The following is a 26,599-nucleotide window of genomic DNA, read 5'->3' as shown; positions in this document are numbered from 1 at the left end:
ACTACTCAACCCAAGGCCTAATATTTCACCTCCCCACCTAATGTTTTCAGTTCTAGGATCTTTTATGAATAGCTATCGATTCGTGTAGCGGTCGTGGGTGGTGACATGGGGTTTAACGATAATAATAACCATTCTCCCTGGAATTTCTCTATGTTTGGCAGAAACGGAAGTTATTTGGCAATATAGAGAACATCACTGCAATCCATCGGCTGGGAACCTGGCTTAAGAAGGCTAAAGCATCTAAGGCTTCGGAAAAACTTGTTGTTCACAGGGCATTTTGCCAACAAATACTGTACAGCAGCTTCGACGTGTTTCCTAACTCCTAGGAAAAATAAGTTTCCTATCTTTCTGAGTCGCTTTCAAAGAAGCAAGAGCTGCCAGGATCCACTCATTACACAAAGGTTGCTCTAAATATACTTCTGCAGCACTGTCTACGCTTTTAAACCCCATGGCAAGGTGATGGTTGACATCATCACCCCGTATAATCTGTCCAAGAATAACTATGAATAAGTGACGCAACTCAAAATTCAGCACATGAATCAACGGCTCTTGTCGTTGAAATACTCTAGTGAATACAGTGAAGGTATTTGCAGAACACAGAACAGAATCGATTTCAGCTGTCACTGTTGGCTTTCTTAGCCAACTGACAATTTTCAGAAACTTCAAATTTGAAATAAAATGCTTTAAGCTCTTTTTCTTCGGCACGAATTTCAGAAAATATTCAATCAGAGCAGGCCATTGCTCGGTCAAGTGGTTTGCAGCTTCTCCTATGGTAAGCAGCCTAGTGGGGACATGCTTTATGAACTTGTGTCGCGGAGCCTTAACTTTTAGCTCACACTGTCTAAATTCAGTACAACGAGAAGACCCTCCACTGAAGAAATGGTAAACTGCAATTATCACATCAGAACATTCCTCCCCGAGTTCCTGCAGTCCTTTTTGGAATACATCATGCACTGCGTGGATGTTGCAGGTACCGACCTTTAAAAGACCTTTTGAGTACCGCTTTTTCTTTTCCAAGTCAACTATTGACCAAACTTTTTTTATTGACAGCTGGATCATCGCTGGTAAGCATCAACAGTCTCTCAAGTGGAAGTTCTTCATCTTCTACACACTGGAGGAGCTTCTTGCTGAGATCCTCAAAAGTAGCATGTCCCAAATAATATGTTCTAAGATGCCGAGTAAAAACTAGTTGTTGCTCCTTCGACCAGTACCGGGCCCTTATTTGAAGCTCTTTTCCCCCAGCATTGTTTGTGGTCTCATCATATTCCAGTAAAAAGTCAGACATCTGGATGTCTTCAACCAAAATTTCCCTAAAATAAGGATATACTGCCTCTCTCAACAAGTACTTCATTTTTTTTGTATTTAACGATAAGCCTTCCGGGAAGGCACCCGGGAACATATTTCGAAAGAAATCGGCAACATCATCACACGAAGATGCAGCAAAAGAACTGGTTATGGTCTTCAAGACCCATATTATTTTTGCCTCCGAAGCTGCATATCTCTCGCAGAACATCTCAAGCTTCTTCTCTGGTACAGCTTTTCCAGCTTCTGACTTTTTTTCGGTTGAAGTTGTTCCAGTGAGTCTGAGCTGACGTGGGTTTAGCACAGTACACACGTTCATCTTGTGTTCCTTTTTGGCAGCATGCTGATGATGAGCTTGAAACCCTTTTTGGCAGCTGAGTGTCTTTCCGCATGTATTGCAGTAAAATGAACTATTCTCGTCACTACTCCTGGCACACCACTTTTGCAGTATGCGTCCAGTCCCGTCTTCCCTACCAAACCAGTTTTCCAAAACTGGTTTGTCTTATCCATCACTCAAAGTGACCTGAAAAAAGAACAGGTTTTAGAATGGATTAAGAAAGCCGTCTCATCAAGACATTATGTTTATGCAAACATGTATAAACTCATAAAGCCAATGAAAGACGTTTATTCCTTCTTACGTTTTGACGTTCCCTAAACTTAAGGGTCTTAATTTGTACCCTCTATAGTCAATAGCCAAACAAAAAGAGAAACAAATACTGGAGACATAACTTAAGGATCTGAGCCAAAAATTCCATCTTCTAAGCAGCCATTTGGGTGGATACTCAGTGAACAGAGGCCTATGAGCAGCTACGGGAGGATTATTTATAAAGAGAAAACTTACCTTTTCTAGGAACTTGAATGTCCAACCGTCCGTTAGTTTACAAAATTGCTGAAAAAAGAGCTAGAAAAAAAGAACAAAAAAAGTGATTTTAGTGACACATTCAGTGAAAAAAAGACAAAAAGTGACATGTCCTAAAAAAAGTGACAAAAGTTACGGCGGCCGATCCCTGTCTAATAGGTTCGCCTCTGGGGTCAAAAGAGCCCCCCTTTAAACCCTTAGGGATCGTTCTCTACGTCAAGGTTCCTTAGAGTTTCCCAAGGGTATACTCTTGAAATGACAAGCTTACTTAAGTAAATGCCCAAGCATTTCAATAAAACTGATTGATGCCATAAAATAGTATAAAACTATTGAATTGGTAAAAACACCCACGAAAAAAAAAGAAGTCCTATTAAGACGCCAATCAGTGCACCCTCAAACTCAAATGTATAAAAACACATTCTCCATACTGAAAAACATAAGGAAACCACACAAAATGTTTCCCCCATCAGTTAATCGACTTTATATAATGAAAAGTAGCCAGCCATAAGATTCTCTGTCATTTTCTATCATGTTTATTTAAAAGAAAATTGACTAGGCACATGCATAATTTATAGCTAAATATGACAATAGACAGGAAAATATACCTTTTTAGTCCTCTACCATCTCCAATAAGATCCAGTAAATCTCCTTTATTTTGAAGAGCATCTGCAACTATGTCAATTCTTAAATCAGAGAGCGGTTCCTCGTCTTCAGAAATAGGACTATATGAAGAAATTCTTTCAAAGTCAACCTTTTTTTTTGAAGAGGAGGCCTCTGACAGAGACCTTCTTTTGATTCCGGCTTCTGAAAAATGGGAAAGACATTGCCATGTACAAAGACTGAAGTTTTCAAACCATAGCAGTTTTTATTGGATATTAGTAAAACAAGGCTAAATTGAATTATTAGGTAGTATTGAACCATATTTTTAAAAACCTATAATGGATACATACATATGCACTGGAGTATTACTGGCGAATCCAGGGAGAGACGGGGTGGAGGTGGGTACCATCCTGGTTTTGGCACAATTTTTTTTTGAATTTGATTAAGTTTCAACTTCAACGTATCCATAAATAGAAAAAAAATTAAAAGTTTTGGCCAACGAATGTGCCAAGTAATGAACTCCTCAAAGTTTAGCCAGCTACCTCCCTTCCCCCAGTCTTGAATGCACCACCAAGGACCACTCAGTCAAAGCTAAGAGAAAGAATCAGATAATTTTTCAAAGAAAGGGACAATTGATGTTTTACCCTCTAAGCTATTTTGGGCTCTTCAGGCATGGGTAGCCTATTCATAGTCGTAAAACATAATAGTTGAAAAAAAAAATACTTAAGTTCATATTTCCCGAATAGAGTTTGATTTCCCCGAAAACAGCATTTAAGGGTTTCTGAGCAAGGTGATTACACATATAAAGATAATACTGTAATGTAGGCGTCCAAAATAAAAGAATTTAAAATTCGACACACTGTGAACATGTCACATCTTAATAAAATCAGAGCCGTTTAAGAATTTTAAATACATTTAGCTGGAGAGCGCAATGTGAGGCTCATGGACATATGTACCCGCTAAAGTCCCCTCCCTCACAACCTAAGACATAAAAACAGTTTTATATATATATATATATATATATATATATATATATATATATATATATATATATATATATATTACTATCTTTATATATGAGCAATAATTGTCTATAGGTGTATATGTCTGTTCTCGAAAACGGCTGGATATTTTTTCAGGAAAATTGGTATCTTGGGATATTCTCGCATAACAAAAAAAAACAAAAAAACAAAAAAACATCTAGATAGGTCAGAAGTCTGAGAAAATTCGTTAAGAACTTAATTTTGGCTTTTGCAAATGCCATAATGTACTATGTTAGTACATCATATAAGCATTTCTTATGACATCATATATGGCATCATATAAGTATTTTCTTATATGATGGCATGCATAGCATAAATAAGATTGTTGAGTTTCCAACACAACAGTTATTTATATATTATAATGTCTGTTGGAAGGCCCCCCAAAAAATTGCAATTGCAGTTACTATAAATAACGATTCTTTGGAACCAACACCTGAACTATCAAACGTGATAAGATGTGAAATTCGACCACCTGGACCATCAATTGCGACAACCCCAATACGGACAGCTAAATTGAAGCCCATTGCTAAATTGTCTGAAGCAATCAAAATCCAAAAACGTGTCAAAAATGAAAATGAAAAGCAAAGGCACAGGCGGTTAGAAGATATGCTGGTGAGAAGAAACGACAATTAGAGCGTGTTAAAAAAGAAAATGAAGACCAAAGACACATGCGGTTAGAAGACATGCGACACCGAGCATGTGAGGAAGTCAAAAATGAAGAGCAAATACACACGCGGTTAGAAGACATGCGACATCGAACATGCGAGCGAGTCAATATAAATCAACCTAGACAGCAAGAATCAAAAAGAGACAAAGTTGAAAATGATGGCGATGATGTTTGGGTTTGGGATTCTGTTATGGATAAGGTCATCACTGCCTATCATAACTTTGTTTAAAAAAACAAAGGTTCGGCGATTTGTATTTCATAATGACGAGAGATAAGCCGAAGTAAAAGGAGCAATTGAAAATGACAGCGACGATGATAAAGTTTTGGATTTTGATATGGATAAGGTCATCAATGCCTACCATACCTTTGAAAATAAAAAAATATGGACTAGATAAATCGTTGGAAGAAAAAGAATTTTTTGTCCCACCACCTGAACAGTTAGAAGAAACAAAGGTTCGGCGATATATCTTTCATAATGACAAAAGACAAGTCAAGGCAACAGAAGAAGTTTTTGTGTTACCACCAGAACAATTAAAAGAAACAAAGGTGGTCGTCAATGCTTTCCATGCCTTTGAAAATCAAAAACCTTGACAAGATAAATCATTGGAAGAAAAAGAAGTTTTTGTCCCACCACCTGAACAATTGAAAGAAACAAAGGTTCGGCGATATGTCCTTTCATAATGACAAAAGACAAGCCGAGGCAAAAGTAAAAGGTCAAATAAAAAAAATGTGAAATTCCCTCCTTTGCTCCACAGAGACAATTGGCTCTCTATCGGTAAAAAACGAATTTCGAAACAACTTAAAGCAGTTCGGTTAAAAATAAATTGTCTGGAAACGCTCAATTCTCTGATCGATAAACAGAAGAACGAAAAGTGCCAAATCATGGTGGCTGTCCAATCTCCAAATCAATTTCCATTCTAGGGTGATGATAAAATTTCAATTATGTCAAATTCCAAGACTTTTTATGGAACTTGGTTGTTCAAAGGTGAAGAGAGAAAGAATAAAAAATGATCGTAACCATCTGTATATTAAACTTAAGAATTAAAAATAAAGACATAGTGGTGTAACTAGGAGGGGGGGGGGGTGCGGACCACCCTGGGCGGCAATTACCATGGGAGGTGGGGCACGGAGAGAAGAGAATAAGAGAACAAAAAGAGCGGAGGGTATCACTTCTAAGGTATGTTATGACCACAGAAGATCGATCTCCGATTTGTGAAGACTAGTGTAGTAACTGGTAAAATCAGTCACGGTAAAATTGAGTATTTTACATATTTTACCGCAATTTTACGGGCCCCCGTAAAATTGGTATTTTACCTATTTTACGTAATTTACGTATTTTAACTTTTTTAGTGACATATTTTACGACGGCTTTTAATTTTCAGCGCACAAAAACGTGAAGAGGCTAGCAGAAAAATGATTGAATGTGATTTTGTTATGTTTATAGCTGTGTTTCCCGGTTTAAAAGGCGGTCTGTCTGACTTAGGTATCTTATTATCAGAACGATAAAGTATATTATAGTACAGGTAATTGCTAGTGCCGAAGTTGAATGTGCAACTGTGAAATCTCAGGCTGTCCTGACCAAGTTTGGTTGCAGAAAATCTCAACTGAGAAAATTATTGCCAAGAGAGAAGAAGATGCCAGTAGCGACCAAATCCAGCGATGGAGAAGGAGAATACCCCTCCAAAACGGCAGTTTGACATAAAGTGAGCCGCAAACCTAGAGTTCATAGTGTGAATTTGTTTTCGTCCTAGAGCATCGTGGACGTAATTCCATCATTTATTATTTGCGTAAATAGTTGTTCCGTTATGGTGTAAGTATCATATTCACAAAAAAATCTATATAGTTGAACAGGGTTAATAATATCCCATCAGTTTCTAGAATAGTCCTTTATAGACATCGAAGGGAGGTGGTTATTTATTAGACTCAGAAAGGGGCAGTACTTTTAGTCCACCCCGGGCGGTACCCATTCTAAATCTTGCCACAAAATCTTGCCTGATATAGAAAAAAAAAAGGTTTTTGCTTGTCATTGAGCCAGAGCCTAAAGTGTGTAAGTGGAGTTTTATAGTCCATATCGAAGATTCAAGCAGTTCCGCCAAGCTTTCGTTCCTTCGAATTATGTCTCTTCTCTCAAACTAAGAGCTATGTTCAAGTAGGCAAGGAAAAAGGTAACAGTTACAATTTGAAGCTTGATTAATATCTAAAAGCCCTTAAGATATGTGACTGTCCACTGGCCTCATCACCAAAATATTTTCTTGTGAAATCAACAGAAATATCTAAATAAACATCTAACAAAGAAGAATTTTTCCACGGGTCCAAAGACACTACCGCTAAACCTAGTGTTTTACAAGTTAGTGATAGGACTCTCAGTGAGCAATGGGATATTCTTTCATCAGCAGACGCCAAATTAAAAATCGAACTAATAGAAATTTAATTGAGTATTACTTACAATTGTTGTTTCCCAAGAAAAAAATGAAGAAACTGCTTTATCAATTAATGTTAACTAAATATTAATTTGAAAAGACTGTGAAAAACAACTCATTTTGCCAAGATAAGCACGAAGAGCGAATAGATTGCTGAAGCACACAAACACACACGTTTGTCGTCCAGAGTTTACCCCCTCTTTCTGACGACTTCGGTTCCCAATCTTAAGTCTTAAATGAAATCCCGACTCCCTTCCTATAATCTCATTTGCTATAACCTTTATTGACATTTGCTATTTTAGTAGCCTTAAAAACACTAGCAACTACACATCCTTTAATTTACCTAATTGACAGTAGGGAGTATCTATTGAATTTGCTCGGTGCCATAGCAATTCCCATGTTATTTGCTTGGCTTATGTTCCTTCCATGCTATTCTATGTTCCTTCCATTGTTATTCTATGGGACCTCTACACGTGATTAAACACGTTATGAAACTACGTGCTATTTGCTTATGCCCCGTTGGTACCATTCCAAACGAGCGGGGATTCCCCTCCTGTTCCTAAACATTGCAAAAAAGATAGCAGTATGAACGGGGATTCCCCCGCACAAATTTGTTTCAACTCCAAGTTTTTCAACCAGTGTTTTTTTTCGAGCTGACACCTGTTTTTTAGACAGCCAATCAGAGAACTGCTTACATATTTTATTAACTTTGGAACAATGGATCCGTCAAGTGTCAATGTGAGTACATCTTACTAATTTTTTTTAAATTTACTTCCAGATAGAAAAAAAATCATTTCAATAGTCAATTCAAATTTCAGGGGGACTTAGCACCCCCCTCCAACAACACAAACCCTTAAAATATGATGTGTATACTCGATAGAAAACGCTAAGTATGCTTTTTTCTATTATGTAAAACAAAAACCCCCTCCCCCATTGTTTTGTTAGGAGCATAATTCTGTACTTTTAGCTATTTCGTTCAAAAAATGCCCCTTTTTCCAAATTATAAAAAAAAATCTCTTTTCCAGTCTAAAAACCGCATGTGTTTATAACTACAGAGAGTCCCTTTTGAAGTCAGAGTTTAAACGTGTCTTATCTGAGTTATGAAAACAAAAGGTTTATGATTAAGACATGGATTTGTCTAATTCTCGTCAGAAAACCAAATCGTATTCAAATATTTTCTTGGGGAGAAAATTTTAAGTTTTGTATTAATTTGGATTTTAGCTCACATTTAACAAACTTAGTCGTAGTTAAGTGAAAGTATGCATAAATATCTTAATTTATAGTCTAATTGCATATAAGGCTATTGTGTTTTTCTGAACTTTCTGAGGGAGGAGGGGGCAACTATTTAGTTTAAAAAATTAGTTTACGAGTAGAAAAATGCTTCACTACAGATAAGGCTATTGTGTTTTTCTGAACTTTCTGAGAGGGGGGGGAAACTGTTTAGTTTAAAAATTAGTTTACGAGTAGAAAAATGCTCCACTACATATAAGGCTAGTGTGTTCTTCTGAATTTTCTGCGGGAGGTGGTGGTCACTATTTTGTGTAAGAAATTTCTTTACTAGTAGAGAATTGCTTCAATACATATGAGGATTTTTTGGTTTTTTTTCTGAACTTTCTGAGGGAGGTGGGTGGGTGTAACTATTTGTTGTGAGAAATTATTTTACGAGTAGAAAAATGCTTCACTACAGTTAAGGCTACAGTGTTTTTCTGAACTTTCTGAGAGAGGTGGGGGGTAACTTTTTAGTTTAAAAATTAGTTTACGAGTAGAAAAATGAATCACCACAGATCAGGCTTGTGTGTTTTTCTGTACTGTGTGCGGGCGGAGGGGGTAACTATTTAGTTTAAAAAATTAGTGTACTATTATAACAATGAGTCACTGGATAGACGGCGAGTGATCTGGTCTGAACGTACTGAGAGGGGCGGGCGATTGTAAATATATAGTTTAAGGAATTAGTTTACGAGTAGAAAAATGCTTAAATACAGATAAGGCTATTGTGTTTTTCTGAACTTGTGTTTTTTTTTCTGAACTTTCTGAGGGAGGAGGGGGTAACTATTTAGTTTAAAAATTAGTTTACGAGTAGAAAAATGCTTCACTATATATAAGGCTATTGTGTTTTTCTGAACTTTCTGAGGGAGGAAGGGGTAACTATTTAGTTTAAAAATTAGTTCACGAGTAGAAAAATGCTTCACTACAGGTAAGGCTATTGTGTTTTATTTTCTGAACTTTCTGAGGGAGGAGGGGGTAACTATTTAGTTTAAGAAATTAGTTTACGAGTAGAAAGATGCTTCACTACAGATAAGGCTATTATGTTTTTCTGAACTTTCTTAGGGAGGAGAGCGGGGGTAACTATTTAGTTTAAAAAATTAGTTTACGAGTAGAAAAATGTTTCACTACAGATAAGGCTATTATGTTTTTCTGAACTTTCTGAGAGAGGAGGGGGGTAGCTTTTTAGTTGAAAAATTAGTTTACGAGTAGAAAAATGCTTCAATACTTATAAGGCTATTGTGTTTTTCTGAACTTTCTGAGGGGGGAGGGGGTAGCTATTTAGTTTAAAAATTAGTTTACGAGTAGAAAAATGCTTCACTACAAATAAGGTTATTGTGTTTTTCTGAACTTTCTGAGAGAGGTGGGGGTAACTTTTTAGTTTAAAAATTAGTTTACGAGTAGAAAATGCTTCACTACAGATAAGGCTATTGTGTTTTTCTGAAGTTTCTGAGGGAGGAGGGGGTAACTATGTAGATTAATAAATTATTTTACAAGTAGAAAAATGCTTCACTACAGATAAGGCTATTGTGTTTGTTTTTTCTTCTGAACTTTCTGAGGGAGGTGGGTGGGGGTAACTATTTAGTTTAAGAAATTAGTTTACGAGTAGAAAAATGCTTCACTACAGATAAGGCTATTGTGTTTTTCTGAACTTTCTGAGAGAGGTAGGGGGTAACTTTTTAGTTTAAAAATTAGTTTACGAGTAGAAAAAATGCTTCACTACAGATAAGGCTATTGTGTTTTTCTGAATTTTCTGAGGGAGGAGGGGGTAACTATTTAGTTTAAAAAATTAGTTTACGAGTAGAAAAATGTTTCACTACAGATAAGGCTATTGTGCTTTTATGAACTTTCTGTGGGAGGTGGGCGATGGTAACTATTTAGTTTAAGAAATTAGTTTAAGAGTAGAAAAATGCTACACTACAGATAAGGCTATTGTGTTTTTCTGAACTTTCTGAGGGAGGAGGGGGTAACTATTTAGTTTAAAAATTAGTTTACGAGTAGAAAAATCTTAGTCCACCAGCCTGAATGGTGGAAATACACTAGCTCAGTATTGGGGTCTTAGTCCACAAGTCTGAATGGTGGAATTCCACTAGCTCAGTATTGGGGTCTCAGTCCACCAGCCTGAATGGTGGAAATTCACTAGCTCAGAATTGGGGTCTTAGTCCACCAGCCTGAATGGTGGAAATTCACTAGCTCAGAATTGGGGTCTTAGTCCACCAACCTGAATGGTTGAAATTCACTAGCTCAGAATTGGGGTCTTAGTCAGTGTTCAGATTGGAGCGTTGGGGTCCAACTATCTGGGCTTTATTTGTCAAGACCTGAATGCTAAGCGATGGACATGAGATCGATTGGGACCCCATTGTGAAAATGGAAAACAAAAAACAAAAAATATATTGTTGGTATATGTGTAGAGCGTGAAATGGTTACCGCTAGGGCGACAGTCTAACCGTTGACGGTTTTAGGCATCCGTGAATAAGTTCTAAGGCTAGAGTGGAAGTTGGGACAAATTTTTGGAGGTGCCCACCTCACCTACTCAAAGTCTCTGGCAAGTGACTCTAAATTTGAAAAAGTTTAAACTGGAAAATATTTTCTCAAATAAGCTGTGACAAAGACAAGATAAACTTTGAACAATTACAAGAGATACTGAACTTCTCTAAACAATTGCTACATTAAGAGATAACTCCGAGACGACATTTTGGGGGCACTTACCTACCCAAGGTCTGTTGCAACTGACCCAAAAATTTAAAAAACACACAGAAACGAATCACACACAGAAAGGACAAACACACAGAAACGACACATGCACAGAGACGACACACATAGAGAGACGACACACTCAAAGAGACGACTTACACATAGAGACGTCACACACACAGAGACGACAAACACACAGAGACGACAGACACAAAGAGACGACACATGCAAAGAGACGATACACACACACAAAGTCAACAAACACAGAGAGACGAGACACAAACACAGAAATGACAAACACACATAGAGACGACACACACAAAGAGACGTCACACACACACAGCTACGAAACACACAAAGAGACGACACACACATAGAGACAACACACACACACACACACAGATCCAACAGACACACAGAGACAACAAACACACTCACAGTCACGACACACTAAAACAGATGAATTACACATAGAGACGACACACACAGAGAGACTACAAACATACATAGGATACACGGTTAGAGAGACGACACACACACAGAGAAAACACAGTCAAAATGAAGAATTATACACAGACACGACGCACACACAGAGACTACCCACACACACACAAGACACGCACACAGAGACGACAAACACACAGAGACAACACACACACACACACAGATACGAAACACACAAAGAGACGACACACTCACAGAGACTACAAAGACACATAAACGACACACACACACAGAGACGACAGACACAGAGAGACAACACACACATAGAGATGACAGACACACAGATACGAAACACCCAAAGAGACGACACAACCACAGAGACGACACACACACACAGAGTACCATTACACAGAGATAGTACAAACACACAGAGACGGCAGACAAAAAGAGACTAATAACACAAAGAGAGGACACACACACAGAAATCACACAGAGAAACAACAAAGTGACCGAGACGATACACACACACACAGAGTCAACACACACTGAGAGACGAGACACACACACAGAAATGACAAACACACATAGAGACGACACACACAAAGAGACGTCACACACATAGAGTCAACACAGACAAAGAGACGACACACACACAGAGACGACAACACATAGATAGACGACACACACACACACAGATACGACACACTAATATTGACGAATTACAAATATAGACGAAACATAAACACACAGGAAAACCACAAATACACGACACACGCACACACACACATACAGAGACACGCCACACACAGACAGACAACACACACAAAGATACGACAAGCACACATAGACGACACACACACACACACACATACACAGAGACGACACACACACAGAGACGACACACACACAGAGACAACACACACACACAGAGACGACATACTCAAAGTGACGACTTACACATAGAGACGACACACACACACAGACACACACACACACACACACACACACACACAAAAAGTTGGGTTGATCTAAGGTCACTTAGAGTGGCGCGCCCCTCTATGTGAACCTAGAACATCCCAACTTTTTGGATATTTCTCTCACTATGACTCTGGTTGTGTGTCGTGTATGTGCCTGTCTCGTCTCTATGGGTGTGTCATCTCCGTGGGTGTGTCGTCTCTGTGTTTGTGTCTTCTCTGTATGTTTATCGTCTCTGTGTGTGTGTCGTCTTCTCTGTGTTTGTTGTCTTTGTGTGTGTGTGGGTGTGTGTGTGTGTGTGTCGTATCTATGTGAGTGTGTCGTCTCTGTTTTTGTGTCTTCTCTGTATGTTTGTCGTATCTATGTGTGTGTCGCCTCTGTGTGTTTCGTCTCTGTGTGTGTGTGTGTCGTCTCTGTGTCTGTGTTGTCTCTCTGTGTGTGTGTCGTGTATGTGTGTTTGTCCTCTCTGTGTGTGTGTAGTCTCTGTGTGTGTGCCATCTGTGTGTGTGTGTGTGTACTCTCTCTATGGGTCTAGTCTCTGTGTGTGTGTGTGTGTGTGTGTCGTCTCTATGTGTTAGTAGTCACTTTGAGTGTGTAGTCTCTGTGTGTGTGTCGTCTCTGTGTGTGTATCGTCTCTGTATGAGTGTCGTATCTGTGTGTGTCTGTCGTCTATATGTGTGTGTGGGTGTGTGTGTGTCGTTTCTGTGTGCTTGTCGTCTCTGTGTCTGTGTTGTGTGTGTGTGGGTGTGTGTGTGTGTGTGTCGTCTCTATGTGAGTGTGTCGTCTCTGTTTTTTTGTCTGCTCTGTATGTTTGTAGTCTCTATGTGTGTGTCGTCTCTGTGTGTGTCGTCTCTGTGTGTGTGTGTATCGTCTCTGTGTCTGTGTTGTCTCTATGTGTGTGTGTCGTTTCTGTGTGTTTTTCCTCTCTGTGTGTGTGTAGTCTCTGTGTGTGTGCCATCTGTGTGTGTGTGTGTGTACTCTATCTATGGGTCTAGTCTCTGTGTGTGTGTGTGTGTGTGTGTCGTCTCTATGTGTCAGTAGTCACTTTGAGTATGTCGTCTCTGTGTGTGTGTCGTCTCTGTGTGAGGTTTTCGTCTCTGTATGAGTGTCGTCTCTGTGTGTGTGTGTCGTCTCTATGTGTGTGTGTGTGTGTTCTCTCTGTGTGCGTGTTGTCTTGAGTGTCCTTACTAAAAAAAACTACTGTATATAAAAAAAAATTTTTAATTGATCATATGACCTAAATTATTTCATCAGATACGCCATGTCTCGTCTCTCTGTGTGTGTTGACTCTGTGTGTGTGTATCGTCTCTGTGCATGTGTCGTTTTTGTGTGTTTGTCCTCTATGTGTGTGACTCGTCTCTTTTTGTCTGTCGTCTCTGTCTGTGTGAGTGGACTCAAGTGTCCTTACTAAAAAAAAACTACTTTATTAAAAAAAAAAAAAATTAAATTGATCATAAGACCTAAAATATTTCATCAGATATGCCATGTTTCGTCTCTGTGTGCGTGTTGTGTCTGTGTGCGTGTATTTCGTCTCTGTGCGTGTATCTTCTCGATGCGTCGTTTCTGTGTGTTTGTCCTCTCTGTGTGTGATTCGTAGCTTTGTGTCTGTCGTCTCTGTGTGTTTTTACTCTCTGTGTGTGAGTGGACTCTGTGTGTGTGTGTCGTATCTGTGCATGTGTCGTCTCTGTGGGTGTTTCGTATCTGTGTGTGTGTTGTCTCTGTGCGTTTGTTGTCTCTTTGTGTGTGTCGTCTCTGTGTGTGTGTGTGTGTGTCGTTTCTGTGTGCTTGTCGTCTCTGTGTCTGTGTCGACTCTATGTGTGTGTATCGTCTCTGTGTATGTGTGAGTGTCGTTTCTGTGTGATTGTCGTCTTTGTGTGTGTGTCGTCTCTGTGTGGATGTTGTCTCTGTGTGTGTGTTGTCTCTATGTGTGTGTCGTCTCTATGTGTGTGTTGTATCTGTGTGTGTGTGACGTCTCTTTATGTGTGTCGTCTCTATGTGTGTTTGTCATTTTTGTGTGTGTGTGTCTCTTATCTCTGTGTGTGTTGACTCTGTGTGTGTGTTTCGTCTATGTGCATGTGTCGTCTCTATGTGTCTTTTCTGTGTGTTTGTCCTATATGTGTGTGATTCTTCTCTTTGTGTCTGTCGTCTCTGTGTGTGAGTGGACTCTGTGTGTGTGTGTCGTCTCTGTGCATGTGTAGTCTCTGTGGGTGTTTAGTATCTGTGTGTCTGTCATCTCTATGTCTGTGTTGTCTCTATGTGTGTGTCGTCTCTGTGTGTTTGTCCTCTCTGTGCGGTGTCGTCTCTTTGTGTGTTTCGTATCTGTGTGTGTGTCGTCTCTGTGTGTGTGTCGTCTATGTGTGTGTGTCGTCTCTTTATTTGTGTCGTCCCTTTATGTTTTTCGTCTCTGTGTGTGTCGTCTCTATGTATATGTCGCCTCTTTGTGTGCGTCGTCTCAGTGTGTCTGTCGTTTCTCTATCTGTCTTTTCTCTGTGTGTGTGTCGTCTCTGTGTGTGTGTCGTCTCTATTGGTAAGTAGTTACTTCGTGTGTGTAGTCTCTGTGAGTGTGTTTGTTGTCTCTGTGTGGAGGTTTTATGTCTGTGTGTATGTGGGTGTGTTGTCTCTATGTGTGTGTCGTCTCTATGTATGTTTCGTATCTGTGTGTGTGTGACGTCTCTTTGTGTGTGTCGTCTCTATGTGTGTTTGTCATTTCTGTGTGTGTCTCGTCTCTCTGTGTATGTTGACTCTGTGTGTCTGTGTATATTCTATGTGCATGCGTAATCTCTCTCTGTCGTTTCTTTGTGTTTGTACTATATGTTTGTTTGTAGTCTCTATTTTTGTTTAGTATCTGTGTGTTTGTCGTCTCTGTGTGTGTGTGTCGTCTCTATGTGTAAGTCGTCACTTTGTGTTTGTTGTCTCTCTATGTGTGTCGTCTCTGTGCATGTGTCGTCTCTATGTGTCGTGTCTGTGTATTTGTCCTCTCTGTGTGTGATTCGTCTCTTTGTGTCTGTCGTCTTTGTGCGTTTTTTAAATTTTTGGGTCACCTGCCGGACTTTGGTGGGTGCCCCCAAAATATTGTCCCGAAGTCCTCTCTCAATTTATCACTTGTTTAGGGATGCCGAGCATCTCCAGTAACTGATCAACTAGTATATATTCTTTGTCTCAGTTCAGTTTAGAAAATATTATCCCCTTTCAACTTTTCCAAATTTAGAGTCACTTGCCTGAGACTCTAGGCAGGTGAGCTGGGCACCTCCAAAAATTTGTCCCAACTTCCACTCTCGCCTTAGAACTTATTCACGGATACCTAAAACCGTCAACGGTTAGACTGTTGCCCTAGCGGTAACCGAGCCATGTTCTACACACATACTAACAATATATTTTTTGTTTTTTGTTTTCCATTTTCACATTGGGGTCCCAATCTAGCTCATGTCCATTGCTTAGCATTCAGGCCTTGACAAATAAAGCCCAGATAGTCGGACCCAAACGCTCCAATCTGAACACTGACTAAGACCCCGATTCTGAGCTAGTGAATTTCAACAATTCAGGCTGGTGGACTAAGACCCCAATTTTGAGCTAGTGAATTTCCACAATTCAGGCTGGTGGACTAAGACGCCAATTCTGAGCTAGTGAATTTCCACCATTCAGGCTGGTAGACTGAGACCCCAATACTGAGCTAGTGGATTTCTACGATTCAGGCTGGTGGACTAAGACCCGCATTTTTATACTCGTAAACTAATTTTTAAACTAAATAGTTACACCCTCCCCCCTCAGAAAGTTCAGAAAAACAATAGCCTTATCTGTAGTGAAGCATTTTCCTACTCGTAAACTAATTTCTTAAACTAAATAGTTACCCCCTCCCCCTCAGAAAGTTCAGAAAAACACAATAGCCTTATCTGTAGTGAAACATTTTTCTACTCGTAAACTAATTTTTTAAACTAAATAGTTACCCCCTCCTCCCTCAGAAAGTTTAGAAAAACACAATAGCCTTATCTGTGGTGAAGCATTTTTTCTACTCGTAAACTAATTTTTAAACTAAAAAGTTACCCCCCACCGCTCTCAGAAAGTTCAGAAAAACACAATAGCCTTATCTGTAGTGAGGCATTTTTCTACTCGTAAACTAATTTCTTAAACTAAATAGTTACCCCCACCCACCTCCCTCAGAAAGTTCAGAAAAAAAAACAAACACAATAGCCTTATCTGTAGTGAAGCATTTTTCTACTCGTAAACTAATTTTTTAAACTAAATAGTTACCCCCTCCTCCCTCAGAAAGTTCAGAAAAACACAATAGCCTTATCTGTAGTGAAGCATTTTTCTACTCGTAAACTAATTTTTAAACTAAAAAGTTACCCCCACCGCTCTCAGAAAGTTCAGAAAAACACAATAGCCTTATCTGTAGTGAAGCATTTTTCTACTCGTAAACTAATTTTTTAAACTAAATAATTACCCCCTCCTCCCTCCGAAAGTTCTGAAAAAAAACAAACAAAATCCTTATCTGTAGTGAAGCATTTTTCTACTCGTAAACTAATTTTTAAACTAAATAGTTACCCCCTCCTCCCTCAGAAAGTTCAGAAAAATATAATAGCCTTATCTGTAGTGAAGCATTTTTCTACTCGTAAACTAATTTTATAAACTAAATAGTTACCCCCGCCCACCTCCCTAAGAAAGTTCAGAAAAACACAATAGCCTTATCTGTAGTGAAGCATTTTTCTACTCGTAAACTAATTTCTTAAACTAAATAGTTACCCCCTCCTCCCTCAGAAAGTTCAGAAGAAAAAAAACACAATAGCCTTATCTGTAGCGAAGCATTTTTCTACTCGTAAACTAATTTTTAAACTAAATAGTGACCCCCTCCTCCCTCAGGAATTTCAGAAAAACACAATAGCCTTATCTGTAGTGAAGCATTTTTCTACTCGTAAACTAATTTTTAAACTAAATAGTTATCCCCTCCTCCCTCAGAAAGTTCAGAAAAAAACACACAGGTTCAGAAAAACACAATAGCCTTATCTGTAGTGTAGCATTTTTCTAATCTTAAAATTATTTATTAAAATAAATAGCTACCCTCACCCTCCCCCCTCAGAAAGGTCAGAAAAGCACAATACCCTTATCTTTAGTTACACATTTTTAGACACTTAAAGTAATTTTTTAAACTATATCGTTTCCCCCTCCACCCTCCGACAGTTCCGAAAAACACAAAAGCCGTATCTGTGTTGAAGCATTTTCCTACTCGTAAACTAATTTTTAAACTAAAAAGTTACCCCACACCTCCCTCAGAAAGTTCAGAAAAACACAATAGCCTTATCTGTAGTGAAGCATTTTTCTACTCGTAAACTAATTTCTTAAACTAAATAGTTACCCCCACCCACCTCCCTCAGAAAGTTCAGAAAAAAAACACAATAGCCTTATCTGTAGTGAAGCATTTTTCTACTAGTAAAGTAATTTCTTAAACTAAATAGTTACCCCCTCCTCCCTCAGAAAGTTCAGAAAAACACAATAGCCTTATCTGTAGTGAAGCATTTTTCTACTCGTAAACTAATTTTTAAAATAAAAAGTTACCCCCACCTCTCTCAGAAAGTTCAGAAAAACACAATAGCCTTATCTGTAGTGAAGCATTTTTCTACTCGTAAACTAATTTTTTTAACTAAATAGTTACCCCTTCCTCCCTCAGAAAGTTCAGAAAAACACAATAGCCTTATATGCAATTAGACTATAAATTAAGATATTTATGCATACTTTCACTTAACTACGACTAAGTTTGTTAAATGTGAGCTAAAATCCAAATTAAGACAAAACTTAAAATTTTCTCCCCAAGAAAATATTTGAATACGATTTGGTTTTCTGACGAGAATTAGACAAATCCATGTCTTAATCATCAACCTTTTGTTTTCATAACTCAGATAAGACACGTTTAAACTCTGACTTCAAAAGGGACTCTCTGTAGTTATAAACACATGCGGTTTTTAGAATGGAAGAGATTTTTTTTGATAATTGGGAAAAAGGGGCATTTTTTGAACGAAATAGCTAAAAGTACAGAATTATGCTCCTAACAAAACAATGGGGGAGGGGTTTTTTGTTTTACATAATAGAAAAAAGCATACTTAGCGTTTTCTATCGAGTATATACATCATATTTTAAGGGTTTGTGTTGTTGGAGGGGGGTGCTAAGTCACCCTGAAATTTAAATTTACTATTGAAATGATTTTTTTTTTATCTGGAAGTAAGTTTAAAAAAAATTAGTAAGCTGTACTCACATTGACACTTGACGGATCCATTGTTCCAAAGTTAATAAAATATGTAAGCAGTTCTCTGATTGGCTGCCTAAACAACAGGTGTCAGCTCGAAAAAAACACTCTGGTTGAAAAACTTAGAGTAGAAACAAATTTGTGCGGGGGAATCCCCGTTCATCCTTCTATATTTTTTGCAATGTTTAGGAACAGTCGGGGAATACCCACTCGTTTGGACTGGTAACAACAGAGCATAAGCAAATAGAACGTAGTTTCATGACGTGTTTAATCACGTGTAGAGGTTCCATAGAATAACAATGGAAGGAACATAGAATAGCATGGAAGGGAACATAAGCCAAGCAAATAACATGGGAATTGCTATGGCACCGAGCAAATTCAATAGATACTCCCTACTATTGACACAGTTCTGGATCATCTTGAAGACAAATACAAAAGGATTGATTTTATAGCTAAGGATTCGAAGATAGCCTTTGACCTCATTTGTCATTCTGTGCTTACGAAAAAAAATAATTCGATGTTAATATCAGACTTTTCTTCATGAATATCATTGTACATTTGCTTTCTAATGAACACATAAGGTAAAAAAAAAAAAAAAAAAAAAAAAAAAAAAAAAAAAAAAATTATCCATAATGTTAATGACTGCTGTGGAATCAAATAGTTCGTGTAATGAAGTGTAAGTAAAGAGCGACGCGGCTCAATGGTAACCGAAACTTTTAAAAACTAATTTTTTATGTTAACAGATATATCAAAAGCATTGGCTTCTTATGCTGATTTCAAATATGTAAGATTCATTGAGTTTATAAGATTCATCCATCAAAAACTTTTTTGTTTCTTTTTTCACGAGTGATTGTATCGAACCAATAGTCCTAAAATATCGGGAGAGAGAGCTCATTCGACCAGAAATTGAAAGTGCTAGTACCCCTTTTAAATGACCAAAAAGATTGGAGGGTAGCAAGTCCCCCTCCCAAGACCCTTTGTCTCCCAAAGTAATCCGATCAAATTTTTGAGATAGTCATTTTGTTCAACATAGGTGAAAGGCCCAATATCTATGCCTTAGGAGATAAACATGACTCCCAAAACCCTTGGGGAAAGGCAAGTTATGAAATTTGTACATTGTTTACGTATAGTATTTGTAACATGACCTCCCCATAGCATTTGTTATTTGGAAGTATACATACATTTTTCAGTTGGGGGACGGGTGAACTTTCTACTGGGAGGATTTTCCACAGGGAGAATTTTCCATGGGGAGGAAAGCTTCCGGAGGGTGAACTTTTCAGGGGAAATTTTACACTGGAGGACGTTTCTAGAATTTCACCGGGATTTAATTATCCAGAGGATGTTCCCGTGGGGAGGGGGAATTTCTTCGTTTTAAGTTTTAATATTGCTTCTTATTTTCAGTTGAAAACACTTATTTTTATTTACTTGATTTTAAAAGAATCCGACATAACATGTTCTCTAAGAAGTTTACTATCGTAGCTGAGACAGTTTCATTTTGCTTATTATTTATGCTAGTTAGTAGACTATAAAATGAAAAAATTCTATTTTTTTCTAGAAAACAACAATACATCTAAAAGTTAAAGGATACAATGGTTACTCACTGAATAAAGGAATAAAACAATTTATATGACGGAAATGAAATTAATCTTCTAAACTTACCCCTTGCTGATTCAAGGAAATCGAATCCGGGAAATTCGAAAGCAGTTAAGGGCAGGCATTCAAGATCTTTTCCACTAGTAGGAGCTTTGCTTACATCAAAATGTGAGTTGAGAGAAAGCAAGCTAGGCACTGGCAATGGAACACAGACATCCCCAGCACTTGGCGCAAGAAATGTTAAATCCTCCGGCTCTTCTTTAAGAACTGCAAATTAACGGAGCCTTAAATTAATCTTATTTGCACGGAAAAATTTATAAACCGTGAAACCAAAGAGCTTGAATTTTTACGTGTGTCACTTGAATAGAACACAACACCAAATAATTGAGTTTGCCAATTGACAACTGAATTTTCAAATATTCCGAATTGCGAATTACAAAAATCAACCGATTATGACTCGGGAAATAATATCGTATTAGACTAATTTACATAAAATTCCTTTGGGAAATGTTTATTATTTTTATGGAGCTTGATCCAGGCCTCAAGTTATATAGTTGTTAATTTTACCTTCTATCGCTCCTACTCTTTTTTTTCTTTCGTTTACCACTCTTCCTTTCTTATTCTATTTCTGTTTTTCTTTCTTTTGTAGTTCATGTCAAGCTGTACTTTCAGCACAAATATTTCAGCGCAAATAAATCTGCGTCTTCGATTTATCATTTTATTTATGCTTGTTAGCATCATTAAGGGAATTGAATAGCAAATAAAATACAAAACTACAAGACATATTTACTGCGGATCAGAACTTGATTTTAATACTGAATATTCAGCCTTTTCTGCCACACGTGCAACGTAATTTAATCAACAAGGAAATACAGCTCGGTCGTCTAAAATCAACACAAATTCCCAGCGAAAACTATGTTTTTAGTTAAATGTCCTTACGTAGTTTATGGCTCTGCTGAATCGCAATCGCTGGCATCTGGAAAATTCGTTGTGTCTCTTAACTAATTCATACACAATTATAAAAATAATTCATTTCTAGTTTCCGGTGGTTGTTCCTTTCCAAATAGGTGCGGAGTGGCGTCTAGGTGTGCCCATCTGGAGGCTACACAGGAAATACACTAATACTCATCAAAGGGAAAGCCTATGGGATATTTCGAGAGCCTTACAAGAATTTGCACCTTATTCTTCCAAAACCCAACCAATTATGGCGAGTTAAAGAGAGTACCCAAATGTATCGTGGCTAAGACTACTTCATATTTCAATAATTCGCTAGAGTGAAAAAAAGGTTCAAAGACGGATATAGAGCAAAAATTTAGGGGGGGGGGATATTATAAGTGCGCCAATAACCGACCAAATTGACAAGTTTATTTAAAAAAAGAGTGAAAAAAAAATAAGGGTAATCCCCCCAGCCCCCTGGATCCGCCTCTGAGAAGTTTTTTATTTATATAAACGCTTCCTGAGAATCATTTATCATTATTTGTTTTTTTTTGTTTTTTTTTAGGGTTAAAGAAGAGCTCGTAAACATTCCAAGAGTCCAAATGATAAATGGGGCTTCATTTTATTATACAGCTTAGTACATAAAACAATGTCAGGATTTGGCCTGAGGTCCTGAAACATTTTCAGCCCCATCATGGCTGGTTTCTATTACCCCTTATAAACTGAAAATACCTCGAAAAAGTACAAACGACCAGCTAACCACCCAGAAGAGCCTCCAGAGCAGAAAAAAAACTTTTCAAACAGTTTGTGTTAACGAACTGTAAGTAAGGAGCAACCGAGCTCAATAGTAACCGAAAGTCTAAAAAACGGAATTTTGATACCAATAGATACATCAAAAGAATTGAATTTTTATGTTGATTTTAAATATATAAGTTTAATCAAGTTTAGTCATACCCATCAAAAGTTAAGCGCCTGAGAAAATTTGCCTTATTTTTGAAAAAAGACGGAACACCCCCTAAGTCATAGAACATTAATGAAAATCACAGCATCAGATTCAGCGTATCAGAGATCCATACTTTAGAAATTTCAAGCTCCTATCTGCCAAATGTGGAATTTTGTATTTTTTGTCAGGAGAACGATCGCGGTTTTTTTTTATGTTTTTTTTTTCAGGGGTGATCGTATCGACCCAGTGGTCCTAAAATAATCACGGGAGGGCTCATTCGAACGGATATTAAAAGTTCTAGAGCCCTTTTTAAGTGACCCAAAAAATGGAGGGCAGCCAGGCCCCTCCCACGCTTATTTTTTCCAAAAGTCACCCGATCAAAATTTTGAGAAAGCAATTTAGCCAAAAAAAAAGTAAATTAATATGCAAATTTTGTTTTAATTATTCGTGTATGTAAAGCCAAAATCAAAACTGCATTAATTCAAAAACGTTCAGAAATTAAATTAAAAAAAAAGTTTTTTTAAATGAAAGTATGAAGCTACATTAAAACTTAAAACGAAAAGAAATTATTCCTTATATGGAAGGGGTTGTCCCCTTCTCAACGCCTAAATCTTTACGCTAAATTTTGACTCTGTCTCACAACTTTATTTTTTAAACAATAAAAAACTTTAGCGTAAAGAGCGAGGCGAGGGACAGCACCTTTCGTATATGGAATAATTTCTGTTTGTTTTAAGTTTTAATGTCGCTCCTTACTTTCAGTTAAAAAAAAACTTGTTTTTTTTTATTTAATTCTTAAAAAGTGTGGGACACACTCTGATTTTGGAAACAACAATCTGTAGGCACCAAACAACGTTAATCATACCCAAATTTCTTTTTGCGGTTCAGGCTTTACAGTTACAAGTTTATACTTAGAGAATACGAAGAAAAGCTAAGGTAGGAATTAGTCTCTAAAGGTTCCTTCACATTGAATTTTGGCTTTCCGTTCTCCCCTTCACACTGAACTCCGTAAGCCTTCCGTAAGGCTCATATCCCTCCGTAAGACCTTAAGTTAACGTACCCGTAAGTCAAAATGCAATGCTAGAGCTCTGACGGAAGAATTTCAAAATATTTCAACTTCTTACGTTCACGTTTAAGCAAAATGGAACTTAGATGAAAAAATATTTGAGTGTGTAGAAGCTAGAAAATGCTATATAGCTCAAAGGACTCTGTTTTCAAGGACACGCAAATTTAAACTAAATTCTTTGGAAAGTCTAAGCCAAGTTTTTCACCAGCAGGAAAGAAAGTAGTAAGTATAGACTGTCTTTATTTGTAGGCCTTGGCTACGATAGGCTATACTTTGATAAATATTGCTAGTTTTTTTTTCCAATTCTATTTGGGTTTAAGGTTAAAATAAAACCTGCTCTGGTACAGTTAATCATTTAAAATGATATTTAGGAGATTAGTTTTGTAACTTAACTCAGGATTTAAAAGGTGCTTTATGAAGTTCAAGCAAGAATAAATTTAGATTAGGATCTAACCTACTTTGATACATCTAAATATATAGTTTGAACTAGTTTCACAGCATCCTCTCGAATGAAAAAGATTTAGGATCATTAAGAAAAAATAAAGACTTTAAGTTAATTTCTTTGGCAATGTAGCAGTTTTATATAGGCTATCTTAGGGATATATCCAGGACCGTTAGGGAAGATAAGGTGCACTGTCAGAAACACATGTGATACAGGAAAAGAGCATAAAATAAGGAATCTAATGTTATTTATTTAAGTTTATTAAGCCATTTTCTCATACAAAGCTGCTGATCTGTAATGCTACCTTGCATTGTACTGCCATTCCCCATGATTGGGTTCAATATGGGCTATTTGTTTTTTCCTCAAAATAATAAAATTGTACAATATTACCTAAGTTTTGATTGGAAATAGGTACAAAAATATTACAAGCATAAATGATCTGCAAAGTTTTGTTTATAGCATACGCAATAGGGTATATATTTTAAATTATGTTTTTTACAACAACACTTTACTTACATTTCCAACATGTGAGTAGAAAAGGGGGTACCAGCACTGATTGCGCATAATTTATTCAAGGATTATCGATCGAGTGTAATGGGGTCAAGGTCAATTGATTTGTTGTTGTTCGTCTAGGTGTAATGACTCCAGGGGGGAAGTTCGCACATGCGTACTAACGGGGGAGAGATGTATTGATCTAGGACTCGAGAGGGACGTGAATTTCCGAGAAATTGATTTACATAATCGGTGTGGGGAATGTATTGATCCGATAACGGGAAACAGGATCACTTGTCTCCTTCTAAGCCAATCAGGGGGCCGGAAATATTAGCGGGAGAGGATTGCAGAGAATATAAGGAAAGGATTTTTGCTATAGTTTTTATTAGTCTGTGAATAGAATTCAAAGGAGCGAGAACAGTTTGACTTTACTCATTTGGATATATTTGTGCTGATAATGAGTGGAAAGCTTACCCAATGAGAAGTTGATAGTGGAGTTGGTAGTAACAATACAAGAGCACCAAACATTGCGGTGGAAATCACGAGAGGATCACGGCTTTATCTGGAATGGGATGAAGTATATGCAAGATAGGTGATATCCTTGAGCGAATTTAAAATGAAGGATCAATTATGTTTCGCTGCAAAAGTTGATATAGCGCATGTGAATAGACTTCAATGTGCTTTAAGTGCATTAGTGAAACATATCGAAGACAATAAACTATATCGCTAATTGTACATGCTTAGTATTATTGTTGTAATTATTCAATAAAATTGTTTCGAAATCGAAAATGTTCCCTTTCTTTTTGTTAGAATGTTATGCTAACGATTCATGGTCAGTCTAGAGTCAGCGTTCAGAGTGATAGGATTAAAAAATTAATAAATTTGAGAAAGAGAGGATTAGGTCAAATCTGGTGTTTGTGGAAAAACATTTGATTTTATATGATTTTTTTCTTGAGCTATCTCTTCAACGCAGGATATTCTCTCGGAGGACACTTGACATTACAATGGGGCTGATTCTCCCCCATTGGACTATTGTATGAAGCTTTGTCAATGCGCATCACATGCTTATACTCAATTTATTGGTGTATAACTTGAAACAATAAAGGATAGCAATATGGATATATTTTTGAAAAATCCGCCATAGATTCATTGTATACGACTCCCTATCCACACGGCGTGACGTCACAGAATTACTCCTCCTATACCTACCTATGAATTCATCGAGCGAGGACGATAAGTATCGTGTTAGCTGTGAGAGAGTTGACATCGGAAACCAAAAAAATGTTCTATACATGTCCACTATGCATGTACACTCTTGGCAGTTGGACTCAATGTTAGAATTGTACAATTATTGATGACTATAATGAAAAGTGCAAATTATGTAATCCTTGTAAATTACATAGAGGCTATACAGTACAAATTAAAGGATGTAATTCATGTCTTGAAGAGATTTGTGACTCACCCTAGAGGTGATCTGTGCTCCAATTGTCACTATGACAGATGTGATCAGTGGGAGAATACTTACCCCGCTATGATTGGAATGAATACCAAACGTGATTTTAGTTTATTTCTACAAGATTGGTATCGTCGTAGATTTAAATTATTCTGGGAGAAAGAATCAGGTCTACGATTCAACTGTTGGAGTAGCAAGACAATTTGGTTTCTACGTCATCGCAGTGACGACACTGTCTATTATGATTATAAACCAAGTGATTTTTATTTGGCAGTTACTGAATGTGATTCGCCATTTGAAAACACTGTATGTGATATTGCTTCAAATAGACAGATTGAAACTCGTAAATTTCATAATATGAATGCAAATAGTATCATTGACTATACAAAGAGATATGACAAGAGCGAAGTTACATTATACTGTCGAAAATGTGACCCTGACTTTGCAACCAATCAATATGAATCCAAATGATTTACCAGCATTAGTGGTTCACGATAGTTGCCTATACACCGAAGAAGAAGAAATCTAAAGTGAAGATTTAAAGACATTGTTGTATATATACATTTTATTAATAAACAAATTCACATACATTTTTGAAGCACTTTACTCTTAGGGCACCGAAATTAATATTATACAGGTCTGAGAGGATATTTTCCACCACAAAGTCGTTCAGACGTGGATTGTCTACATAAATAATGAGAAACTGCTTATAATTATAGCCACGACATCAGAACACAAAATATAGTAGTGCATGGAAGCCACAGCTTTTAGTCGTCAGATCCTGCATTCTCTTCTGATTTTGAATAATAGTTTTCCCACTGCTCTCAATATAGTTGCTGATGGGTGGTGTGTGGAATGTAAAAGGTAGACCAAGAGGATCAAAAAATTCAATCGTCTTCATGGTTTGAAAGATGCACAGCTAATAACCTGTCTGCACAGTCGACGGACTGCTATTAACAATAATTATGTTATTGTTTCCACTTTGAATTTTTCCAAGAAAGTCCGAGGGCAGACAATAGGATTTGTACTGGGACATGTAGGGATCCATATTAAATACATTGATTATTTGACTGGTGTTCATGGTGCCAAGTCTATTAGAACACTGCCTTCGGGAGTGATTTCCCAATAGGTTTCATATTGATTTAGTGAGATTAGTGCAATACTCTCAACTAACG

General features: G+C 37.4%; 1 protein-coding gene across 1 annotated transcript in view; it reads right to left on the bottom strand.

The window, feature by feature from the left end:
* The window catches only part of LOC148950370 (uncharacterized), a 186,788-nt gene that overhangs the window by 20,983 nt on the left and 139,206 nt on the right, over positions 1-26,599 (bottom strand). Inside the window, exons 9-10 of the mRNA XM_089091851.1 lie at positions 20,162-20,362; positions 2,767-2,965 (exon numbers count right to left, since the gene is read on the bottom strand). Coding sequence (XP_088947977.1) covers positions 2,767-2,965; positions 20,162-20,362 — 400 coding nt within the window. The remainder of the gene's footprint in view (positions 1-2,766; positions 2,966-20,161; positions 20,363-26,599) is intronic.

The sequence above is a fragment of the Artemia sp. Qi Xiang Cuo genome, chromosome 7 (assembly GCF_049724085.1).
Source record: "Artemia sp. Qi Xiang Cuo chromosome 7, ASM4972408v1, whole genome shotgun sequence".
Taxonomy (NCBI): Eukaryota; Metazoa; Arthropoda; class Branchiopoda; order Anostraca; family Artemiidae; genus Artemia; species Artemia sp. Qi Xiang Cuo.
The sequence above is the reverse complement of the archived record's forward strand: the minus strand, read 5'-3'. Positions and strand labels throughout refer to the sequence as shown.